The 27511-nt window shown below is 32.2% G+C and overlaps 1 protein-coding gene across 5 annotated transcripts in view; it reads right to left on the minus strand.

Moving 5' to 3' along the window:
* LOC126831141 (protein Shroom1) overlaps positions 1–27511 on the minus strand; it is a 134022-nt gene that overhangs the window by 17727 nt on the left and 88784 nt on the right. For 4 of the 5 annotated variants that reach the window (XM_050561805.2, XM_050561806.2, XM_050561807.2 and 1 more), the window contains one exon: positions 8876–9613. In XM_050561805.2, coding sequence (XP_050417762.1) covers positions 8876–9613 — 738 coding nt within the window. Of the gene's footprint in view, positions 1–8875; positions 9614–26425; positions 26611–27511 lie in introns of those variants that run through there. The other variant, XM_050561810.2, reaches the window with a different exon arrangement.

The raw sequence follows: 27511 nt of genomic DNA on the forward strand, positions 1-27511 counted from the left end.
TTACTCTTACTTTATAACATCTGATACCATTTCACCGTTTGCACAAAGCTTTTCGTCGTTTTTTGCCCTTACGTACTTTCTATTCTTCTAGAGATACAAAGCATTAGCTTAGCTTTCAATTTCAGGAGCAGAAGCTACACAGTAGGTGTTAGCGTAGTATGTGGTGATGTAAATAAAACAAACCACTAATTAAATACACAATAACAGGAAGTAATTACGCCATCCGTTACCGTAACATGATTATTAACTTATACATGGACTATATAAACGACCTCCCGCACGGTTATTATCAACTCATCAAGAAAAATATGACAGTCTAAAGAATCATTTCGTGGTTATTATAAGATCTTTAAAGAAGCTACTTATTTTTTCTATACTACACAAGATAACTGATAGAAAAGGATCAAATGCAATAAAGGACATGATTTTGAAATGCCCATACACAACATATTTTTTGAAATGCTAATACACTAAACAAAGTTTTGGAAATGCAAATGCACTAAAATTTATGTTTTTGAAGTGCTCATATACTAAACATGATTTTTTAAAATTGTCTCATTTATTGTTAAATAATACACTAAACCATTAGTTTGTGTAATGCTAATACACTAAAATATGATTTGTTTTTAGATGTTTTATACAAACTGCACATGGTCAATAATTCATTAATAATTGACCAAAGCCTACACACTGCATAACAAAATATAGACAAAATACACTCCTACATTGCACAACAAAATATAGTCAAAATACACCAATGCACCAAGTGTCAACAAAAAATAAAATAGGAAACTGATATGGAATCCCTCATGTGTGTGTTGAAAGATTTAAACAACTCGACAGCCTTCATTTCTAAACAAATAAATTACAGTATTGATTAAATGGTTACATCTACAAATTTATTTTACTGATAAAAGTGATTCTGACAAGAAACGAAACTTTTGATGTCTAATTTTTAAATAAAAATAATCAATAAAAAGAAAGCAAGCAGAGATGGACAACTCTAGCTAGAATCGATTGAAAAATGCTGTGTTAGTCTTTAACGGAAATTGAATATTTGGAGCTGAAATCTGCAGAAGGAGCACAAAATTGAACTAAATATTCAGAGTAAAGACGGAGTACATTAAGTAGATCACTTGACTTTCTTACTGACAAATAACAGGACTAATAATAGATACATTACATTCTCGTAAACTTCAATAATGCAACAATTTGTTTTGATACCAAAATATCCTCAAAAATGTATCAGTTCTCTTTTCCCCATTATTAGTTGCATGCTATTATGGACACATCACAAATCATTCGATCCAAATATATCCAAAGAGCCACAAAAAAAATCACAGACGTAGAAAGTTCTCACAAGAAAATCAGTCCAGTACACTTAAACGTACATGTGTTCAAACACGCACCTACACTATTTACGTTCTTCAAGAGAATGTTGAAAGTGTGAGAGTGAAATTGAGATAGCCGTCTGCTAGCTATGTGGTGTGGTATAAGCTGTATATCGACTCACCAAGTATTCTTCCTTCCTTTCTCACTAGTTTACAATCATATATCTACAATATATCTACAGACCTACATCTCCCAAGATGCTTTACAGTTCTTATATACATGTATATGCAACAATCTACATAATATTCTTGGCTGCCTCTGTTCAGGAGGGGAAAGAGTTTTATATTTATTTTCAGAACAATCTCAAATCTACTCAAATAGTGTTCTAGTATAAGCCATGAAAGAGTTACTCAATCCATGCATTATTGGGAAATTGACACAAAACCAACATAAGTGTAACCTTTTTGCAAATGTTATGACATCATAAGACAGCAGATGTTACTTTTCTTACAGCAACCGATCTATATTTATTTGTTAGTTTATCTGATCCTTTAACCACTGCGGGAAAAAAAATTGCAATAAAATTGGGAAATAAGTTTATTTCCAATACAATAAATTTTATCCATTCAAAAATGCATTCGTTATCAGAACTTGCATAACACATTTTATGCAGTAAAAAATTATATAACAGTGCTTGACTTATATAATCATATTCTCATGGTGAAAAGGTTATACACTTTTAACCATAGATAATGCACAAGAGTGAAATGTTCAATTCTTAAATATGCACTAAAGTCTATGTAAGAGATCTGCCTATTACAGATCTTTTATTCTGGCTTCAAATGTTTTATAAATTATTATTTAGACATTTATTCACATGGCAAGCCCATAATCAACTCTCTAGATTCAGCCGAATCATTCAGCTAGCTAGTGTGTCCACCTCTTTAGTAAAACTTCAAACACTCAAAACTTTATTCAGAATACAGTAATTTTCAACATTTTCATTTTATCTAAATCTTACATCAAATCAATGTTTAATTATACAATTTTATCTCATCAAGAAAATTTATTTCAACTCTTTACGTTTATGTCACCATGGTCTGTCAAAATAATTATATTTCTATGGTTTAATTAATTATGGGTTACCAATACAGAATAATTTCTATAGAATTTCCACAAACAGGTGATATTTTTGGAAACATTTCGTACTTCCATCAAAATGAAGATATTTTTGAGACATCTAGTACCCCCAACATCATTCAATGAAACTTTGATGAAGAACAATTATTCACATCTACCACCAATGGATACCTAAATGTACATTATGATCAAATATCTTGTAAGGCATTTTCTTGATTGGTCTTTCTGCAAGGCCATTTGTGTTGTTTGTTTTTACTCTTTTAGACCATTTGGAATTTGTTTTACATATGTGATTAAAGCCTATATCAGCCGTGATGTAATAAATCTGCTAGTAGAGAGATACAGACGGCCAGAATTAATACTCATTAAAACTTGGAGAGATCCTTTACTCTCAAGGTTGTTTGATTACTTAACCTAGGTCAGGGTCAAAGTTACCTCAAGTTCAGATAATTTTTCACTATCCAGTCTATATGTGATTGTGGTATTGTATTTTAAACAAAGAATGCACAAATGTGGCATAGAATTGGAACTTAATTAAGTTTTATGTGCACACGATAGATGCATTGGGGGACCACAGACATCCAAAACGTATCCAAAGAGACATCATTCTGGACAAAATAATCTAATTTTTTTAATGATTCTTAGATAGGAGTGTGATATTCAAAGATTAATTCAGGCAAATCTTTTAGAATCCAAACATAAATCATCCTAAGACTTAGCATGGAAATAGTTTTATCAAAAGGTTAATATTTAAACAGATAGAATATAGCAAGTCACACTCATCGAAATCTAAGCAGTAGTTAAAATTAGCAAAATTGAGCTTTACAAATAGGACAAATACAAATAAATGAAAGTGTTACTAAATGTTTCGAAAAATAGAATCATCAATCTGTAAAACGTGAAATTAATTAAGCAGCTATTTTTGTCAAATTTTAAAATATTTCACTTCTATTTATTGACTACTTTTAGCTTTAGTTCATTTTTATGAGAACGTAATCTCTGTTTCTAGTCAAGTAATTACCTGGCTTTTATAGCTGTACTAGAAATTAACTTTAATATAAATTAATTACAAAGCACTAATAAATGTGCTAGGTAATGTGTTAATTATCAATGTATTAATTTTGGCAGACACCTCTACATAATTATTCAAGAATGTAAAAAAAAACACTCATAAATTAATATACTTTCATCTCCTGACCATCTCCTCAAACTTTTCTTTTTAAAGAATTAATAAAATATCATAATTTTAACTTACAGATCAGATTTTTCCTTAATATCAAAGACACATCTTATCTTTTCTAAAAATCTAATTTATATATTTAACTGGCAAAAACATTTAATTAATAAAATCAATCCGCTATTTCAAATATTTTCGAGGAGTAAAAAAATATTATTACTGATAAAAACTAATGCATTTTGACCTCATGGTTACAGTTTGTGGTGGGGGTTATGAGTGAGGTAGGGTATGCTTGCGCTTACAGAAACTTTGTATGCCAAATGTTGGAAGCCATGGATAGTGTCTGTGGCAAGTTTATGTAACTAACCATTATGTCCCAATCTTGACATCCAGGTTAATACTTCGTTTCATTTTATTTTTGTTCTGTTTTATAGGATTTCATTTATTATACCACGGCTTAGGCATTCACCCTGATATCGTAATGTGTTGTTGTCTTGTTCAATTGGCTCTCTGTTTTGTTGGGCAATTGGACTATATTGTCTCTTAGATATCTATTTATTGGCAGCATTTCTATCAACACTTGTATTCATCTATATCAACAAAGAAAAGACATTTTCTTGCCAAAATCATTTTTGTTTGTCCAAAAAAATGCTATCTTCCATTAATGTGGAATGTTAGTTCTTATACACTGTGGTACATGATTATAGTCCTGCAGAATAACTTGGAAATTCTCCTGGGGGTTCGTATAAAACCTTCTTCCAAAAACCAGGGTTAGGGTGAATTATTGGTTGTTTATCACACTTTTGATTAGACACAAAAATAACAAAATAAAAACTGGCTTTAAAGTTCCCTTTTTCTGCACCAACGAACAGACCACCTACTTTTCAAAATTCCAACTGTCAAAGGTTCTTTTACATGCACAGTAACAAATAGAATACACATCCGAACTACTATACTACAACCAATAACAGGACTACAATACAAATGATGTACAAATGTACTCTAGTACCTTTTTTTAGTCAAAAGATTCATATCAGAATCCCAGAACTCCATTTTGCAAAAGCCTTAATTGGCATAGGTCTCAGTGCCAAGGGGAGGAAATAGAGCATTGTAGGAACATTTTCTCCCTCTGTACTTTGGTGTTGGGTTTTGAGTATCAGTCAGCTAGGTCTCTTTGGATCAGGAAGCCAATGGAGGGCAGCAGAGAACATTTAAGACCAACCCATAGCTGGGTTGTTTTGAGACTAACAAATCAATGTTTCAATGAAGCAAATGATCTCATTAAATCATCCTATTAGCATGTCATAAAATCGCTTCATACATTTTTGCCTAATTCATTCAATAAAATTTGTGTTAAACTAAGTTTAAAGACCATCCTTAATACCGGTAATATCACATCAGTAGCTAATCTATTTCAGCTTTCAACATTATTGCCATTATGTTTTTTCTTAAAGATGGCTGACACCCAAAAAATATTTCCATTTCTGTCGAAACATCTCAACAAGAATAAACGGTTGATACCTTAATTACACAATGTTATTCTACTAATAAACAACTTATGACTTGACACATACATAACAGTTACGGTATTTAATCTTAATATAGCCTACATCCTAGGTAAAAAATAGACACGACTTAGTTCAAAAAGTTCACTTATATTTACATCCAAAAGTCTGCCTACTGTTACGTGAGCCCTTTTGGAATTAGGAACTGTTTAGCATACAGTTGCCACTTCTTCTTGTTCTTAGGACAACACACTTTAAAAAAAAGATTATGGCTCAACACTTTAAAGTACTATTAACATGAATATTGGCAAGCTTGCTTGTTCTTTGGACAACTGTGCATAGATAGATTGATGGACTGCAGTTTTTGATATGACGTCAAAATTCTAAGATGGATGTGATGACGTCAAGCTCATTTCCTGGCTCATATGGTACACTTGTAATTTCTTGAATCAATTTACAATTTTTAATTTTAAATGCAAGGACAAACAAAATATTTCTAATTATTTGGCTTACTGATGTGATCAAAGATATCAGTAACAGTATACTCATTGCAATAAATTTATAAATCAACTTTTTTTTAATCATTTGATCAATAGCAGTGGGATTGCGGGGGTTAAATGTGTACAAACGATTGGTTGTTGGCTTTAGGCCAAATACAATACGTATCTGATCATCATTGATCTATTTTACCTACGAATATTCTACGTGTTTGAAATTTAACCGCCCATCAATCAATCATTCTCGGTCTAACAAGTTTACACCATCTTTAAATAAACAAGTAAAACATTATAGAAAATGGAAAATTAATTAATCGTTGATTATTTTGCTACAAAAATTATTTCTAATCAAAATCAGATTGGCACTTATTAATTCCTTCAAATTGGCATCTGAATTATAAAACAGGAAATTCACTATATCCATCCCAAAAATTATTTGAAAATGAACTCTTAATAAGGCTTCATCTATTTCCTTTTCATTCCATTTTATGATTCCCATTCTACATATACCTCTAAGGTTTCTTACTCCATCATGATAAAAGTTATAATCAAGACACTATAAGACACAATTTCATTCGTTATATTAGTTAAATCACACAAACTTAAGCAAAACTTCTGTAACCTAGAAACATTTCTTGTTAATTCCACAGAAATACCAAAAATGTAAAAAAATCGAAATCCTTGATTAATTACACTGCATTCTCATTGATTCACCAAAACAATGTTTGCCTGTCAACATGGTTCAATCTGCCACAGAAACATACAGCCTAAACGAACTAATAAGCTTAGAGCTAAACTGACTTACAAAAAATCATAATGTCTCTCATAGTAAACAGTCAACAGACATAATAGTCATGCTCAGACAAAACAATACTTCAAAATAGTTGACAGTTAATCACCATATCTTCCAATCAAAATCATTGAAACATCTCACACACACAAAAATATATTTCACCTCAAGATATTGATGGATGGAAAGTTCAAAGTTTGTTTTAGTAAAAGTGAATCAGAGCAGACAACCACCTTGATCAAACAGAAGACAATCGGCCAATCATCTATCTGCTACTTTACAAAACACCTCTCAGGTACATCTTACATGAATTATCCAATTAAAAGGATGGTTAGAAGCGATTTTGTTGTAATAAGGTCATCCTAGGTCAGGTCTCTGCTATGACTAATGTTCTCTAATGCTATTAAACCATTACCTATTTAATTTCTATTTTAAATTACCTACATCTGCTGATGAATATTAATTAACCATGCATTGGTTTGTTAATTTCAATAATTCAAATCTTATATAAGGTAATTAAGTAACAGTTAGGTTACAAGTTTATTTTTCTTCTTAATGTAATTACTCAATTTCAAAAATTCAAATCTTAAAAAAGCTAATTAGGTTACAGTTACAAGGGTTTTTCCTTGACAAATTTTATACACTTCCACTCACTCATTAAATTACAAACGGAATCTGCATTTTAAAGGTGTTAATGAACTCAGTCAGACCCATGCATTCATGAGCAAATATTTTTGTTTAACTACTTTTTGCCAGCTAGACAATGAAAGCCTATAAAGTAAATTTAATAAAGTACAACTTCTCGATACAAGGATAAAAATTATCTGAGCTATTTTGAATCCATTACAAACTATACTGTGAAAGTTAAATCTATAAAAAGACTATCAGTCATAAAATTGTTCCATTCCTTTCCATATATACAAAGATATCATGAATTTAAAATTTCGCAGCATCCTGTGCAGACGATATAAACAAGTCAGTGCCACCTATAAGTGTTTGGTAAATTTTTTTAGATGGATCTCTTTTTAATACGATTAAGATACAGAGAATGCAATTATAAAAATTTACCAGCCAAATCTATTTGGGTCAATTTGAAATGCCTGTGTGTGTATAAGGCTATCTTGTTTCATGGAAGTCATGTTCAAGCAGCATCAGGTAATTCCAAGTCAGTACAAGAATTTTTGATGTGCTATAGCATTTGTATTCATTATAAACTTCAAAGATCATCTATTGCCGCAAAACACCCGAAACATGACAGTGTGGAAATGGTAAACCAGGTCTACATTCATCAATTGAACCATGATACTTGTTGATGCCATGATAAGACTTGTGGATGATCTTGTTACCATAACACATGCTTTAATTTATCGCCAAACAGATGGCTATGTTTAATAAACATGGACTATATTAAGCTGTCTTAATTGACTTGTTGATTTTTCCAAATGGACCACCTCAATTATATGTAGCCTCCATCCATGTTCTTTCATTCATGAATAGCTAATAGTTTACCTCCTGTACACAAGTATGAGATAAGATATACGCAGAAATAAAAAGTGCATTTTTGCTAAGTTTAAATAAACATTTCATTAAATTAAGAAATTTAAAATATGTAAGGTTCATTCCCACCAGGTCATTGTGGTCTGTCAGACTCATCTCTGTCTGTGAAGAGATTAAACTTTTTTTTAAAAAAAAGTTTGGCAGTGGGCTGCAATTACCAGCAAGGTTTTTAAGAATGAAAATTCAACAGCTGTCCTGGCTGCCATTTTTCCCCTCGAAGATTTTCTACAATTGCGTAGTAACAATCCTAATAGTTATACAAAATAGAAGTTTGTTAGTTGGGGTTTTTATTCATTTTTAATGAAGCAACTTGATGTGGTTTCTGGAAAGCAACATTAAATAACTGATAAAGCAATGATTATTCCAGAATTTGTAAGTAATCTATGGCCATGGTGGACTACTGCTAACAGAGTAGTCTCCCTTTAGTCTTCAGCAAAATGAAAAGTAAGATTGATAATGTGTATTTATTAATGTAGATATGTAATTGAAATCTGCATGTTAATTTATAAATATTTTTTAAATGAGATGTCAGAATTTAAAAGTTTTATATTGTTGTCAGTATCTTTATGTGGATGTAGTTTTGGGTGTGGTGGTCTTACTTTAAGTTCAATGATCTTTATTTTCTCAATTTTAATGCTTTATGATTGTTTGTTAATAATCTTATTTCATAATCAAATTAATAGACATTCAGTAATTACCTATCAGGTATTTATTTTTAATCTGTTTTTGAACATGAAAAATCAAATTGACTTGATATTTTTTAAAAAGTATCACTTTCAATATTTCCTGGACATAGGCTGAAGTAGGATCAACGTTTCTGTGTTATATATGTGTATGTTATAAATTAGTTAAATTTTTACAGAAGATTTTAACTTACGTGTCAGCTTCATCAGCATTTTCTATCACAAGAACATTTTGTGGTGGGGGAGGAAGGTAAGAGTTATTCCCCTCTAGAGATTCCCCATAATTTACAGGTGGCGATGGCAGTGGTAAATCGGATATGCTTCTTTCCACACGTGGAGGTGTCTTCATTTCTTCATCTTCGAAAGCTTGTTTAACGGGTGTTGAGGGAGCTTTATTTTCTTTATTGCCTTCCTCCATTACAGTTGGTTGTTCACAAATAGGGGAAACAACTCTGTTCTGATCTTCGAAAGATTGGTCAGAAGAATGAGGTGGAGTAGCTTGATGAGCTAAAGCTGGTTCACGTTTATACGACTGCGAAAAGTTGATTTTTGTTTTTGAGTGCATGATAGCCATGGTTGTTGAATTTAATGGCTGCTGCTGTTCTGAGAAACGTCGTGCTTGTTTGCGTAAATCAGCTGCATAGCTATCTTCTCTTGGTGAACTCTCCCACTGTGTCATCAACGATTTAAAATCAATCTTGCTGTTGTCAATGGCAACATTTTCATCTTGTAGATTTTGATCTTCTGCTGCAGGTTTTTTGGTGCCCTGCATGTTGTTGACGTTGAGTCTGGGTTGTTTGCGATAGTTACGAGGAGGAAGAGCTGGCGGCTTTTCATCAGGACTTAGTAACGGAGGTGGTGGAGGTGGACGTCTTCTGGCAGTAAATAAGTTTTGGTAGGTGGGTGAGGATACTAGATTGGTCTCCATACCACTGTAAAATCAAAATCAAATCATTAACAAATTACTTAAATACTCTCATTGCCTTCCATAATGTGGATCCCTTTAGGGGACAAACATATTTGGAAGTGTTTCAAATTCCCCGAATATATAAGTAAACAAAATACCTGTTGATCATATCCTCAAGAGATTATCTACAGGTTTGTTTCTCATAAACTAAGAAATAATGATGTACCAGCCTTGTTTTGTAGCAAAATCATGTGTTTATATATATATATATACCTTTGCTCGATGCTGTATTGTAGTTTCATTAATACCTATATTATGTTCCCCGGGGCAGCTTGCTACAAGGTTTGAACTATAGCTAAAGCAAACTGACTATATTATCTGTAACTGAGTATTATCTATCGACCATGAAGGTGTGCAGGCAACTAGAACATGTTAACCTCGTCATCATATATATATATATATATATACAGTAGGTAAAATGTAGACTATTTCCAGTCTACACATCACATCAATAGGTTCATTAACCCGAGACTAAAATAAATTAAAGAATGTACAATTCTCTTCATATGTATATTATATACAGAAACAGAATTCAGTAAATACAGCGACCCATTATCACAATACCTATTATCAATTACTGTATACAATTACGGTTCAATCAATTTCTATGATATGGTACGCCCTTCTTTGATATCAATCAATTTTGCAAATTTTCTAAACACTATGCTTATAGTAAATAAACCGAAAATTCAAACAGAATTATTTCTTTCAAACTATTCTAAATTATTCATATATTTATGATTCAGCATTCCATAAATCAATTTATTTAGCAACCATACATACGTGTGTGTGTATAAAGTTATTATTCACACTCTATCATATGTAATGAGATATATATATCATTTATGCTTGTCGATCAAGTTACAATTATTTACAATGAAACAACAAAATAATCATCGGTGTTCATGTTTTCATTTGTCTGAAAGATTTAACTCAAAATATTTTATCCATTTGGAAATGATCACCAAATAGTTTTACAGGGAATGCATAACTCTTTCAAGGTGCTTGCATCCAATTTTTCATTGGGTGACCATATTAAACACGACTGTAGGAAGAATTAAAATGCTGCAATGACTTGCAAAAATAGTTGCTTGGGACTAGAGTAAAGGGTTCAACAAGTCTTCCACACAGAATTAACCAGTTTTATACCCTGAAATATGGAGACGAGGTGGCTCAGTGAGCAAGACACTGGCTCACTAGCCTGGAGGTCTCAGGCTCGTTCCTGGCATTGGCCGAAAAAGTTCCTCATGATTTTCTGGCACATTTTCCTCGTCAGTGGTGCATGACTGAGGACCTGACAAAGGCAAAATTTTCCTCATAGCACACTGTATGGCATATGCTAGTCTTTATTAGCCCAGTCGGAGCAAAAAACCCATTTCATTTCATTGAAATATATTTGGGATTTTACCGTTGGAAATGAAGTTTTTCAATGACAACAAGAGCCTATTTGGTCGAAAATAATAAACAGGGGAGATTTATAAAGATTAAGTTTCAATCACTATGTCAAGACAGAAAAAAAGATTTCACATGTATATGTCAGACTTGACTAAAAGGAGAATGTTGACAGTGACAGTTGATTCCCTTTAACTTACCCATAACGACCCTCAAATTACCTCATCTATTCATGCTAACACTACAGGTAGATAAAGATAGGTAAAAGGTAAGTAAAGGTGAGAATGTCTGACGGATGACAAAGATAGTAAGAGAGGAAATACCTAACAGGTGAGATTAAAGATAAAAAGAGTTGATGAGCTCAGGTAACCTACTTTTATGTCTGGGTACTGTTTGTCTCCACAGGTAAATAAATAATTGCAATATTTTCTTTCTACAGGTGCAAATATATATTTATTTACTACTTACTTAACCGTCACAGAAAACCTGAATGGCCACTCTACATGACTAGGTCATTTTGGAACTAACACAATTGGATAAAATCTTTATTTCATTCATTCGTTCAAAGGAGCTGTTATTAAGAGAAACTGGAGAACTTGGAATATCCACGAGCTTGGAAGGCTACCATACTTTACAGCCATGTACTTGGGATCAAATATCTGTATGATAATGAACATTCCATCCAATTCATTTTTACAAAACAAATACATTTTGTGTTTTTATCCAAGCATAGCGTTTCTGTTCTTTGTTGCATGATGTAATAAGTTTATGAGTAAGTATTTGTAAATATGATATATATGTAAATAAATTTGTAAATGTTATAATACCTATTAACAATTATTTAAATATTTGTAAACAAAAATATACACAGGGAGAGGTTTAACATAGACTTGGTCCTCAAGCTCATCCATATATTTTTGGACTATCGTTTGTTCAGATTTTAAATAAAATTTACGCCTCACAAATAACATAATTTAGTAACAATTCTATTACTTCAACAAACCAATTCCAATATTGAGTTAATTTAGATTGTCAGCTGATGATACTTTATCAAACACAAACAATTAGCTGACTTGTAAAAACAATTATAACAGCAGATGTTCCACAGAAAAATCAAATTGAGATAGAGAGAGACAGAGAATTAAGAGAAGATGAAATAAATCAATTATTCATTGTCGATGACTATAACTCCTGGTTGCTTAAAGTCTTTCCTGTCTTTTTATGGTCCGATCACTATACTTGATTGCTTAAAGGATTTCTATCAACCGTTTTATGCTGACATCCTTAAGTGTGAAGAGAGGGAGAAATGAGATTTAACATTCACCTGACACAAACTAGGTCATTTCAGAACTAAGATATGGTTCAAGTTTATTTCAATAATTCGCTTGCAAGTAGGGGTCTTTAGCAGTTGGAGGAAACCGAAGGATCCTGAGAAAACTCATGTTGTTGGACAGACGACCCTACTCCTTGTCAAGTACAAGCAGGGAATCAAACCCATGCCACCTGACCCAATTTTTTAACGTGCCACTCAAACGTCCATCCTTTATAAGATTAATAGGGATATCCACCCTTATATCAGATATAACGACTTCATTTTACTTTAATAACTACGGTTCTATGGAAAACAATTACTGAATTTTAATTAAAGCTTCGTTTCTAGAATAGTTCCTATGTAGACCTATGATGATGGCAAACAAGAAAATTTATATTCTGAAAAAGAAACTATGACAAAGTACTTACGAGATTACAACTGCTGAGGTATCCTCACAATAATAACCACACCTAATCAATCTGCAAACTACCGCCATTACTTTATTAAACGGATCATTGAAAACCCCCAGAAAATCTTTTCTCCATCTTGATACAAGAAACCATAGTGCAAATATATGATGCAAATATTTGAGGTATAATAGACACGTGTCTGATGTCAGTTATGCGTCACCCTCGACATTGTCACTATTCTGACCAACCCGTCTGTAGATTGATAGTCAGACATTGATATATGGTGGCCGTAACAAAGCTTTAATAACTCACACAGTCTCTTCATCAACTCTTTAAATTCCTATAAAGATGACGATAATAATCTTCAATTTCCCCGGCATTCACCAATTCTGTACCGGCACTAATCTCATTGACCAATCACGATTGGGTAATTTCACACCCTGTTAACCAATCAATGGTAGTTTAACTAGAGATCACATGACTAACAGACAATTTTATTTCATTCTGTTTATGCTGTTTCTGGTAAGGATTTGTCTATAATTCAATTTCTAAATACTTCAGGAATTGAAAAACCTATTTTTTCCTTCATTATGTAGCCAATTAACTACATTGTGTTTTGTTATCTCCAGTCCTTGCTAACCTTAAAACAATATTCTGAAATTTAGATTAATTGGGCAAAAAAGTGATCATGGTAAAAAGGATCTCTAATGAGAATGTTCGTCATAATGATATCTTAAGGTGAAAGGAAGAAAAGGTTATTAAAACATCTTCAGCCGTGTTTCAAGTAGGGATTATGATCGACAAATCTTGTCTAATCCCTAAAGGATATGTTTGCCGTCAGATTTACCAATATTAGAAAGCCAATGATGAAGATGAAACATGTTGAACTCCCGGTCCTTAGTTTAGATGGTCACACAGTGAGTCACTTTCTTCTGTCACAGGACAGTAAACAAAAATGGAATTTATAACGCTAATGACGACATTCGAGTTTTTTTTTATCCAATTCACTAAAAGACCAGCGGGTTATCTTTTTTTTAAAGCTCTTATCGGCAAAACCTGCATATAAATTACTGTTTATGTCATATTCCTCCTTAGATAAAATCAATATTCACTGGCGTCAGATTTCGTTTTACTGTGAGAACAGGTGTCAGAGATTCCATATTCAAAGTAGTTCAGTATAAAACACAAAAAGTTTAATCTGCAATTTAACCATTATTAACTGGGTCTCATGTGCATAGGTGTGTACAACAAAATGTATTTAAATGATATTTCTGCGATGCATTTATGAAGTCTGCACGAGACTAATTTAGTTTCAAATTCCAAATAGAAGTGGATTTATTGGGTATTTAAGGTAATAAAATTGGAATTGGTCATCTTAAAGACTTGCTGCAGGGGGGATTGGCACCAACTTCCAGGAAATAAATAAAGTCAATCTACAATGATTGGATGTATAGTGAGATGTGTGAGTCATCTGTCAATCAATCTGTTTTATCTTATCTTGGTGAGATTAAAACAAGTTAGCGAGGTTTACAGTTCAATTACATCTAGCTGTCAGACAGTAAATACCCAGGATTAAACACACAGGGCAGGTGGTATAGTGTTACGTTGAGTAAAAAAAAACTATCTTGAAGTCAAATACCTATTTTTGATTTGGGTGACATAAGAAACAGGTAGTCAAGCACCAACTGTGGTCTAAAACTATAGACTCATGAGTCACATGATTTTAATATATATTCATATTTTCATCTTTTCATTTTTAATAAGTTGCAAATAGCCATACACCGACTGTGGTCTAAAACTATATGTTCTGAAGTATGGTCACAAGCTCTTAATATAAATTTATATTTTCATCTTTTCAATTTAAAAATTTAAAGATAGTCATAAGACAATCCTGATAGTCTTACCACCAGTCACAAGATTTTAAGATATAAAGTGAAATTTGATTTTTTCATGTAATTAAAAAAGTAATAAATATCCAGTTCTATTGAAATTTTTTCACAATGTTATATCCTAAAATGAGAAGTCGTAAAACTTGACTTTTTTAACAATGTCGTGTCTCATAATTATTACCTCGAGATAAAGCCCTAAAAGATTTGTCTATCAACAATCATTTTCTCATCAAAAGTCATTAATCATGGCACCCCATTGGTCACCAGGCCTTGTATCGTGATTCTAATGAACCGAAAAACAGATGAATCACCAGCATCTCAAGGGCTTTTATCGTTAATAATGTGGTTACACTCTTTTATGACTACTGCTCAAGCTAATTTAAGAAAATAGCCCCAAGTCTGAATTTTTCGGTGCCAACTAAAATCAAACACATCAAAAAGCAAATAACAGAATTATTCAAAATTCATTTCTATCTCTAAAAAAGGGATCAATTATTAAAAAAAAAAAAAGATCACAAAACCACAAATGTAAATTTTCGAGTCCTGTTCCTTCTCTCAGATCCAACAATATATAACAGTTACTATGGTAACAGACTAAACAAACAAATTACATTCTAAACATACACCTATATTTACATCCTATTAATTGTACATGAGCTACACTTATAGTTTTTTGTCTGCTCCAGAACTCCTCATATGCAATAGAACCTATTTTTTCACACCATGTCTGGTGCAGTATGCAATAAAACTTCTTTTTTTTCTTCCTGAAATCTAACATCCATATCGAATAATCATGATTCTTGAAACTTTAAAACCTGTCTACCACTCAGCCCTAATGCATGAACAGTAAATCAAGGTCGGAAAACATTGTTGGACAGATTCTGCAGTTGTACAAAATCTTCTTAAAAAAAAAACCCAAATACTTTTCCCCTAAATGACTCTACAAGTAGTATCTTATTATTAAGGAGTAGTTATATCCATATATGCCTTGCATTTTATTGTAAAAACAAATACCTTCTGATATTAATCAAAACTCAATGAAAATGTTAATTCATTAAATGCAGTTCATCACGATCTATTACGCTTTCAATCAAATTAAATGTGTCTAGAATTGGCGACCTTAATACAAAATCCAAAGGGTGAATGCAGCAAAATAAAGCAACAGAATCATAAAACAGTCAATGAAAAAGATCCAGTAAATGACGAAAACAAAATCTCAACATTAAACCATGTGAATCTTACAATCATCTCTTCAACTACAATAAATGACTTCATGTAAATGGCTTCTAGACTTTATGTAAAAGGATTCTATATGAATGAAGTTCTATGTCAAAGATCCTATTTCCTGTTCAATTTAAATATGGTTTCTGGCATGATACAAACTTGCTTACATAGCCATTACTGTTTATTGTCCATAATTTAAATACGCTTTTTGGTGACAAATACAAATGAAATGAGGTTTAACGTCCTGCATGGTGGCTAATACAACATTTGCACATCTGAATATAGACATTCACGGTTTTCAGAAATGAAGCCTAAGGTGCTATTATTGGTAATCTGTCCAGTCAGCAGACGTGTATGACATCATACATGTATCTATGCTGGGAAGGTGTTCAGGATATATATGTAATATTATTCAACATTATGTAATTAATGATGTCATCAGTTCGTGAGTAAGCCAATAGTATTGTCATGTTCTGACCTAACAGTACAAGAAGATGACCTTACAATGATAACATAAGGCATGGGGTCATGACATTTCTATAGTCATTCCTGCAAACTTTAACCTTATAAAATAATCTTTTAGTATTTTTACAATTATGACAGAGTATTGAGCTTTACATGTAAAATCATTTCATTTTTTGTTGGATTTTGTTTGGGTAGGAGGGGGGAGGGGGCTGTCATTGAGTCAAATGGCTAGGTTTCGGACCCACACCTGTCTTCTTTGACTAGAAATGGGGTCATCTGCCCTGCCTAACCTTGTGTGATTTCTCTGGGTCCTCAGGTTTCCTCACACTGCTAAAGACCCCTACATGCATTTTCTTGACTAGTTTTCAAGAAACCTTAAAGATTTTGACTATGTTTTAGATAACATGTAAGTCCAGTTGGAGCAGAACAGTAGGACGTTAAACCCCCATTTCATTTAATTTCAGATAACATATAATCTATATACATTTTATCTGCCATCTTGTCTTGTTTGATGTTTATATTGTATGTATGTTTGTATCTTGTGACGTGTTATTTTTATATAATCTTTCGGTAAAGCGCTTCTGGGCACATAAATTATTGTGAAATTTTTGCTATATAGATATACTGTAATAATAATAAAAAGTTTAAGAATTTTTGTAAGTACGTACACACATTCTACAACAATGTACTGGAAGTGAGCAAAAATTCCAGTTGTGCTAAAATTACAAATAAGTGGACATTGGTTTGATAAACTAACTTCAATCACATGTAAACTTTTAATTTTATTTTATTTTTAAAAATTAAGCTGAGAAAATTTTCCTTCATAGCACACTGTATGATGTTTGCCCATTTTCATTAACTCAGTTGGAGCCGAACAGAAGGATGCTAAACCACACTTTGATTTCGAAAGTGGCCATCCACATTAATTTCAAGGGTTATTTGGGGTGAGGTGGATGTGGATAAATGAATAACATGCCATACATGCAATATGAAAAGAACTTTTTAATAGAATTAAACAGTATATCATTGGGTGGTAAAACAAAAAAGAGCAGATGTGATTTCCCACAATATATGGACGATAAAGTTTCAAGTTATTCATAAATTTGATAGAACAATATATTACTAATAAAGTACCTGTACAAACAATGATTGTGACTGGTAAAATTGAGGCTATTTATTGATTTCTCTCAGCTAATCGCATACCAGAGATTTTTGTCTGACTGCTAGCAGGATTACCCAGCTTGTCGTGACAATAGGATTACACGCCAGTTGAGCCGAACAATAAGAGATAAATAAAAGCTTATATTGATATGTTATAGGAAGTATATGACCTATATCTATATACAATTAATTACTTAATAGCGGTCGACATTTACATTATTAATAGAATTTATTATAGATTTCCCTATAAGTTCCACCATTTACTTGCTAATAATGATTCATTAAACCCACACCATTGTTATTTTTTGGGATCTAAATCTCATAGGTCATTTATGTTCAGTGTGCAGTGAGAAATTTGGTCAGTGTGCCAATATTAACAAAACCAATATTTAGAGATATATTATCAGGGTATTTGTGAAGGTATTTCAATTGACCTTTTACACACACACAAGAAACAAATACTAAACACTCTTTATGTGAGTGACAGCAAAATATTGATGAATAAGGGCAATGGGTTAACATGGAGATCGCCATTAGAGGGATTATGGATCTGTTTTAAATTACAATATATTTAATTGTGTACATTGAATCTCTAAAAATAATTATATCCAATTGAATCCAATCCAAGAGATTTAGGTTTTCTAATGAATTGTATTACTGGTAAATTTTGAAATTGCTGTTTTCTTATACATCTAACAGGTGTTCCTCTGTCAAATTTATAATAAAATCATCAACATAGCCTTTAACCTACAGAGCTTACAAATACATCAATTTTAGCTAAAGAAAATAAATTGTTTGAAAGTTTTTTTCATGAATGGATCAGTTGAGGTTTTTATCAAGTGAACTACCAACTCTACTAACTGATAAACACCATAAAACTTGTAGAAAGTTAAATCTGGGTATTTTATCTCATGTTCTATTTCTCATTTTATCTTATCTTTCAGGTAGTCCCACTTGAAAGTCTTTGAATATACTGGAATAATTCCCTCTGGCAATCTGTGCAAATACACTTGGTGCCTTATCTATTGATATTTCCATCAGATGATTCTGAAGTTCACAGGGCTTATAATCTCTTCCGTATGTGATTTACCGATAAGTTGACTAGGTGTTAATAATGTCAGTTTTTCTATTTGTAATTCTAAATATACCAGAACATGTAATGGTATAAAAAGTACACACACTGTAATTTGTCTATTACAAATCAGTTAAATAAATTTCATTGATATAAAGATGAAATTTGGCTTATAATTTCTACCTAGACAGCAGCACTTAAACCCACTCTTAACTGAAAGTTTCTCATGAGTGCACACAAATCGAAAAAGAATAGGCAGAACAGCAACTGCCTGTGCAAAATTCTCCCACCTCAGATTCCACATGTAACAATAGAAATAATGATTACCATATTTTTGTCTCAAAATGAAAGAAGTATTGAGTTTAAGAGACATTCCATTTAACCTCGGATAAAAAAATCTCAATGATTTAATAGCATTAGCTAGATTGTACTATAATAGGCCAATTGACAAGATTTTCTTATGTACAGGAAATAGCTTTCACTTCTTTTTAAAAAAAGTTCCTTAACACTTACATAAAGATATTATCAAGGTTAGATTTTCTCATAAAATTTCAAGTTTAACAATGGAAAATGGTATCTCATGTAAAAAAAAACAACGATGATATATTAAAACTAACGATATTCAAACTAACTGACACGATAAACGTAGGTAAAGTTTGCAGACGTGAGACAAATAAAAGACTGAGAAGTGAAACATGCTTTTATTGGATGTTTTGTCACGTGGAGATACAGACGATACTTTGTTTGCTCCAAGATTATGTAGGGCTTTTTAAATGAGATATTGTGAAGTGATGTAACTGTACACTGGGGAAGAATGTTAAGGAAATGTTTGATTCAGATGTTTACTGAATGAACCTTAATACAAGAGTATGAATCATAATATATTCTATTTCACTAACAAGCCAACATCAATAAAAACACAGGACCCAAGGACATATGCCATGCAGTGTGCTATGGGGGAAATTTTGCCCTGACAGCACATTTTACCAGGTATTATTTTGTATCTTACTGCCAATGGATCTTTTACATGCACTACCAATTTATGTTTTTGTCCCATCTGAACAGCAGACCGTTACATTTTCATGGTATTTTTTTCTTCTAAAACACCAGATCCCATATCTTAGATATTTGAGGAGTTCACATAGCTAACAATTTCTGTTGCACTTTGTAGATTTTCTCACAAAAGCTGCCAATTTCATATTAATTTTTCCTGTTAATAATTATATATCTATATGAGTTCTTACCAAATCTTAGACCAAGAAATAATCTCTCCACAATATCTAATATACATCCACAATATATAAATCTCAAAATAATCACTGGTTGAGGTTTGATGTGTACTCCTAAACCAGGTAACATTACAGACAGTTATAATGAGATGTTTTATTTTTTTAAGAAAAAGGGTTAACACTACACAATTTATATAAGGGAACCATTAATTTGAAATATACAATTAAACAAGGTGAGAGGTAAGTAGCCAGAACCACAGGTAGTTGATATACAATAAACACTTAATTAACATACCCAGGTGTGAAGGTAGGTAAACTAGGTAATTAGTGTTTATACAGGTAATTAGCTAGGTAATAGAAACCATTAATTATTGTTTATATTAATAACAATAGCCACCTCCTACTAGACTAAAGATAATGTTATTTTTAAAGGTGTGTAAACAGACTGGACAGTTAGTATAACATTTAAGGCCAAATTAAATACATTTTAAGTTATTCCACATCTTGATCAATAAATCAAAATAAAATAAAGGACTGAGAAAAGCAAACATGTACATTTCTTTTTTAAATCATTTTTTTTTTGCCAAGAAATAAGAGGCAAAATTATAATAGGTGTTCTGAATCATTGAAATTGGTGTGGCCTAACAAATGACAAAATTATTCAAATCAATTAAAAATGGACTAACTTCATAGCTGTCTCAAGAAAAACAAGAGATACCTTCAAACATCTGTCCAGTTTGATACATATTTGGACAGCAATGAAGAAAATTGCAGGTATCAAGTACTGGCTATTTCTGGTGTGCTTTTGAAGTTTATATTTACATTCTACATTAAATTATGACATTAGAGGAATGGACTTTAGAATCTGTCCACCACTCATGCTAATTAGTGACCGAGGTGAAAGCTAAAAGAATGAATTATTGGTTTAAAAATATAAAGTGGAAGTAAGTCGGTTTATTAAATTTTGTTTTTCAGTTTAAACAGACGCAACTAGACAGCTATATCCCAATACTACCTATCTGTGGGGCTAGAATATTAATATAAACAGACATCCACTTCACAAAGCAAATCAACACATCAATTTTTAATTAAATCAACACTTTTAGTTTTTAGCTAAATCAAAGAGATCTAGTCATTTTAATTATTATTACTAAAATATATCCTTTGAACCAATGTGGGATATATTAGGTATTTACACATCAGTAAAATCGTGATGAATATATAAACACCTACTTGTACTTTGAAACTTCTAGAGTATTTAAATTAAAAGTCAGTCATCATATCTTAAAGGAGCTAAATCACCAATATTTGGGACCTAGAAATTGACACAAATGGGTCGTAACGCATACAATAATGTAATATGAATGTATATAAATTGATTTACATACAATCGTTTCAGTTTTTACTGAAATTTCTAATCAGTTAGAATCGAATTTCAATCTCTAGCTTCTGGTTATTCCAGTCTACGCCGATAGTATTTATTGGGCATGCTCTCCAGATAAGAATATAGCGTCACCGTTTGACATGACTTGTGGAATATGCCTAGCCTCGTGTTTCGAGTCCCTTATTACAAATAACGCTGAAACGCAGTATGGTACACGATTCGTGTACCAATTGTAAAATGTTTATTTTGTCTTAAATATTGGATATCAGAAGGCCATCTTTTCTCGGTAAGATCACAACATCAATGTTGATTTAAACCGACAAATAAATTGTGTTTTCAATGTCGAAGATTTTGGATGATATTGAGTTAGAGACTTAGCTACTTTAAAGATGCATTATGTAAGAGCTAAATCTGAATATTGCAGATCCTTTTTCTAGCTTCAAATGATATGTAAATTATTTCTTAGACATTTATTAAATGCTAAAAATATCAACTCTCTTAACCATCAGATGGCTTAGATATTGATTGGATTAAACCATCCGTGCAATAGAAACAGTTAACATTAGAATGGATGTTACTCAAGAAAAAGACTGACAGTCAAGACTTTGTTTATCATGGCAATGGTTCATGAAAATCAGCTTTTTCCTGTCAAAACTTCAAACACTCATAACTTCAATCAGAATAAAGTAATCTGACTGAAAACTTCAATATATTCATTTTTACCATTATCTACATTTTCTTTATCTAAATCTTAAATAATGCATATCAAAACTCTATAAACTAAAATATTATTGGTATAATGTTCATCGCTAAAATTAATTAGGCAACAAAGTAATCGAAATCACTATTGACGTCTCACTTTAGTGTATCAACTGGGGTAAAGCAGATGGGCATATGCCATAACAGTGTGCTGAGGGACATTTTGCCCAGACAGTGTTACTCTTCATCGAATTCCAACTGTCATGGGTTCTTTTACATCCACAGATGCATCTCGTTATTCGTTCAATCCTGTATTCGGACAACTAGATGTTTTCTTGCCAGGTCATTCATACTACATCACTGACAAGAAGAAACCAGGTTGCAAATCCAGAATACTTATTTAAGCAGATAGCAGGATGTCTTGGTTAGTGAGCCAGTGTCATACCCACAGCAGTTTCAATTAGGATACCATTTTAGTAGAAAATATAGACTAAGGCAATATGAGAGATTGTAATCAACTTTTCAGCTTTACCCAGATGAAAATCAGATTTCCATACACACAAAAATAAAGGAATATCAATTATGATAAAATAATTGTTTGCATAGGTTCTCTGTGTAACAATGGTTATTGACTGTAAATTGACTAGAATAAACAATAATTTACCTGGGTGAGTACAGATCAAAGAAATATTATTGATATGGTCACCTCGAACATCTATCATGCAATCGACCATAAAATAAATACCACAATAGAGATATTAAACATCAATAAAGTAACTTCAGTCCCAGCGCTTTTACTTGAACATATTTGTCAAGTATTTTATTAACTGAGATTAAGAAGATTTTTTTTTTCCAAACAATGATACATTTTAGCATTACCCCAATTTATTAAACATATTTTTCAGTAATTTTTACATATAAACTATATATTGAACTGTATTTACTTTAAAAATGCTTTAATCAATTCTAATTTTATGTAAATTAGCTGACGGGTAAGTTCTTAAGCTGGTCATTTTCATTGTCAGCCAGTCAAGTCTGGCAAATAAGATCTAAACCAGAGTCCTGCTTGAACCACATACTATTTAGGTAATACTATATCCCAAACCACATTATATATATAAAAACCTCAAGTCATTTGCAGAGCCTCATATTTCCAGGCATTTATGACAAACTTGCAAATTATGCACATTTTATTTTCTATACAAACTGTAAATTTATAACAAATGATCAGACATATGGTAGTTTCTTTTGTTCATTTTATCTATTAATGAAACTTGAGTCTTTTTATCTTTAAATTTATTCAGTCTTTCAAATGTGTTTCCTCTTTGACTCGTGACCAAAACACACATTATGATGCAAACAGCATACGAAACAAAAACCTATATTGTGATACGAATATAAAACCGCCATTTAACAGACAGCCTTATTGTAGAGCGTGTGGAGCTTTCAAATAAATGTTGCCAAAAAAAATAAATTATCAAAATCTCTATATATTGTGAAACAGTACATTTAAAACCATTAGTTAGACCAAATTGATTCACTTTTTAGTTCTTCCGGGTCTTAATAAATCAACAGCCATTTGTGTCGATCCTGCATTACACATCCAAAAAATGAGTACCTAAATGTAAAAGCCTTTGATAAGAAGAAACACACAAGTTTTATTTTCAAATTATTTCCCCCTCCCCCAAGTGAAAGAAGACAACTTTTCATTGTTGTTCCAGAAGAACAAAAGTTCAAATTGGTGAACTCCACAAATAAATGATATGAAATATATGAAATGGGGTTTAATGTCCTACTGTTCTGCTTCGACTGGGCTAACGCCATAGAGTGTGCTTTGAGGGAAATTTTGCCTGAACAGCAGCACTACAGCCTACTCTTATATCGAATTCCAACTGACAATGTGTACATAGGACCTCGTTTTCTCATCCCATCCGAATGACTAGACAGCTTTCCTTGTAAGGCTCTTTGTCCTGCACCACAAATGGGGTTTAATGTCCTACTGCTCTGCTTCGACTGGGCTAACGCCATAGAGTGTGCTTTGAGGGAAATTTTGCCTGAACAGCAGCACTACAGCCTACTCTTATATCGAATTCCAACTGACAATGTGTACATAGGACCTCGTTTTCTCATCCCATCCGAATGACTAGACAGCTTTCCTTGTAAGGCTCTTTGTCCTGCACCACTGACAAGGGGAAACCACACCGAAAAAAATCCTGATGAACTTTCTTGGCCATCAACGGAAGTGAACCTGTGACCTACAGGCTTGCAAGCCAGTGTCTTACCCACTTAGCTACCATGGCTCCCCTACACAAATAAGAATCATTATATGCATTGATTGAAGCAGATGTTAAACTCACTTTGTAAGTACAACTAGCTTTTCTACTTCAGTGGTAATTTGGTTGGTTACGTCAATGATATCAGAGAGATAAGCAGGTAATATATAAATTACCTGGAGTAACTTTACCTACAATAAACATACCTTTATCTACGTTAGATATATACTATAAATCATTGGGTTATATGACACTTTAACAACTTAAATAACTTGTTTTTACATCTCAACCCAAATAAACATTCGATAACCTGACATTTACAACAATCGCACATTAGTTCAACAACAATTTCTCTTTTTCTCTCTGTGAATAATTCACCAAAAATGTTGAGAATTTTGGAAATAATGACATCCGTAGGTAACTACAAGCTTTTATACTTGAAGTGTAGAATATCTCGAGGTCTATATATCTAACCTTTTCTTTCACTGTGTTGAACTGTCAAAATTATCTTTATTCCTCCAACCTAAAATATGACTAACAGACACAGGTTTCTTTGGCGATGTTCACCCAGACTTAAATGGCCATACATCATTTCTCAAGAATCGTCTCAAAGAGTCTGCAGATGCCAATGGACAATTGAATTTCACAGGGACACCTGATCACAAATTATAATTCTTTATATATCCACATTGGATTATCTGTTGAATATTTGGAAAATAATCAGTAAATTTATCCAGAGTATTTTGATTCAAACCTTTCTGATCACATTGAGAATTTGTGGCATTTTTGTCCAACCTACATCTACTCTAGTGCGAACAAGACTTTAAAATAGTAAAAATTAAACTGTTGTCACAAGGCATCCTGTAGCTTACATGTATTTCCTTGACATTATTTGATTAATGCCTTTTATCTTTTCTATCATAACTAGGTTAGAATTTTTTCAAATTGTGTTTTAAAGTTTTTATTGAGGAAAATAAGAATGAATTAAACTTTATTTTATCTATGACTGATTTAAAGGAGTACAGTAAAAAAAATATTGTATAAGCAAAACAGGATCTAACAATATTATAACATCTTATTGTGTTTCATGTTACTTCTTTTTATTATTAAACAGAGATTTATCACCATTTACTTAAGTTAACAGTTCTTTTGTAGCTTACAATGTTTGTGTATTTGTCTTGCAGGTTTCCAGTACACTGTAATGTGTTGTGTGGCCTTTACTATTTACTAATCAGACATGACAGTTTCAATTAACTAATTCTTAATGTTTGTTCTTTTTAACTATGAAATGGAGAACCAGTGGAGATTTAAATTGCTACTCACTGGATCCATTCACTTAAGTTAACAGTTCTTGTGTAGCTTACAATGTCTGTGAGTATGTCTTGCAGCTTTCTAGTACACTGTAACATGACCTGCTCCTAACCTGGGCTAATGAAGACGGGCATACGCCATACAGTGTGCTATGGGGGAAATTTTGCCCGGACAGCGGCACTACGGCCTACTCTAATATCGAATTCCAACTGCCAAGGGATCTTTTACGTGCACGCCAATGTGTACACGGGACCTCGGTCTTTCGTCCCATCCTAACGACTAGACAGCTTTCCTTGTCAGCCCCTCCGTCCTGCATCATTGTTGAAATAACCCTTAGAGGACCTCTAAATGCCTGACTAATGATATGCTATGACAGATAAACATCAACCAGTCAGATGTAAGGTATATATTCAAATAATAGGGAAATTATTCATCAAAATAGTACCCTACCTAAGTTATTATGGTTAAAGTAGTTTTAACGCACAAATAACAGATTCTCCAAAAAAACTTCTATTTTTACTTTTTCTCAGAATTTCAGTCATTTTGCTACATGGAAATAATTAACATTTTTATTATGGATATTGTTAAGAAAAAATACCATAAAATTTAATTTTTTTTTTTTACATATCAAAGTATACTTTAATCAAGGCAAAAATATCTATATTTAACATTTTTCGCTAAGGCACAGTGAAAACATGAATATATGCAAATTCTAATGACTTTTTATTGATTTAAAAAAAAACACCAACAAACAGCTAGGTGTCTGGCAAGCCGACTGTAAAAGAAATTGACTAGTTTTCAATTACCATGTCATAAAATTGAGTAATTATTACATTTCATATAAGACAGAACTCGATAAAATGGCACATATTGTATGAATTAACTGCCCTTCAATATCCAATAAATCATGTTTAAGTAAATTAATATAAATTTCTTAATTAAATGTTTAGGCCTACCTGTATTTTTGGGTCGGAGGATAAACTCCTCCATCATAACCATAATGCGACATGTTGGAATTTTTGCTCCAGTATCAAAAATGCTGATAAAATACAGCTATAAAAGCCAGATGTTTGTACTATACATTTCTCATTAACAAGTTCCCTCGTATACTAAAAATATATACTAAAATACTGTACATGAATCTAACACTCCTCCTCCACTATTTATAAACACCCAGCTTCAACCAATCAAATAGCGTCTAATGAATCATACTACAGCATTGTGGGATTATATAATGTAAACACTGGCACATGGCTAATATTGGTGATTATCCAGTCGTGTTATCAATGGTATTACATATGTATTTCTATTACATACGGTTCTCACAACTATGAGTAGATCTTGTCATCCAGTGATGTTATGACAACAAGGTGTGATTGGGTTATAATAGTTTGGTATTTCAGGCTCAATCATCAAGCCCTGAACATTAAATGACAAAAAATATATCATTTAAGACTCAGTGATCTGTAAATGTGGCATTTCTCCTTCACAACTGAGTGATCACAATAAAGAGATGACAGAGTCAAGTGAGATAATATAATCAATTCTGATGTCATTTTATTGACCTAGTTATACATGGGTTGATGTCAGCCGAAGAAATAACAAGACAATCAAAGTAAATTAGGCAAACATTAAGACATATGACAAAACAGTATAAATATACAATGAACAAATCCCTTTAATATGAACAGGACTTTCACAAAAATATTTATGACTGACAAATTTTCGAGGAATTGCTTATCTGCTGATATATACTCACTGATAACAAATAAGCAAACCTAGCATAGCTGATATAAATTTATAAGTAGCTATATATAGGCCTACTATAATTTGTATCTGAATTTGACAACTGTACGCTACTGTTATTTTAACCCTTTACTAATGCTGGAAATTTGTTATGGAGTCTTATTGTAATCAATAATAGAAATATGTGCATTACATGGTTAATGGTTTGTTTAACAGATCTTCAAAATCTCTTAACATTTTGTCATGACTTAACATATTGTTTGTGACCATCAAAATTTTCTTCAGTTCTTCTAACA

Source organism: Patella vulgata, chromosome 8, assembly GCF_932274485.2.
Source record: "Patella vulgata chromosome 8, xgPatVulg1.2, whole genome shotgun sequence".
In the NCBI taxonomy this organism is placed as follows: Eukaryota; Metazoa; Mollusca; class Gastropoda; family Patellidae; genus Patella; species Patella vulgata.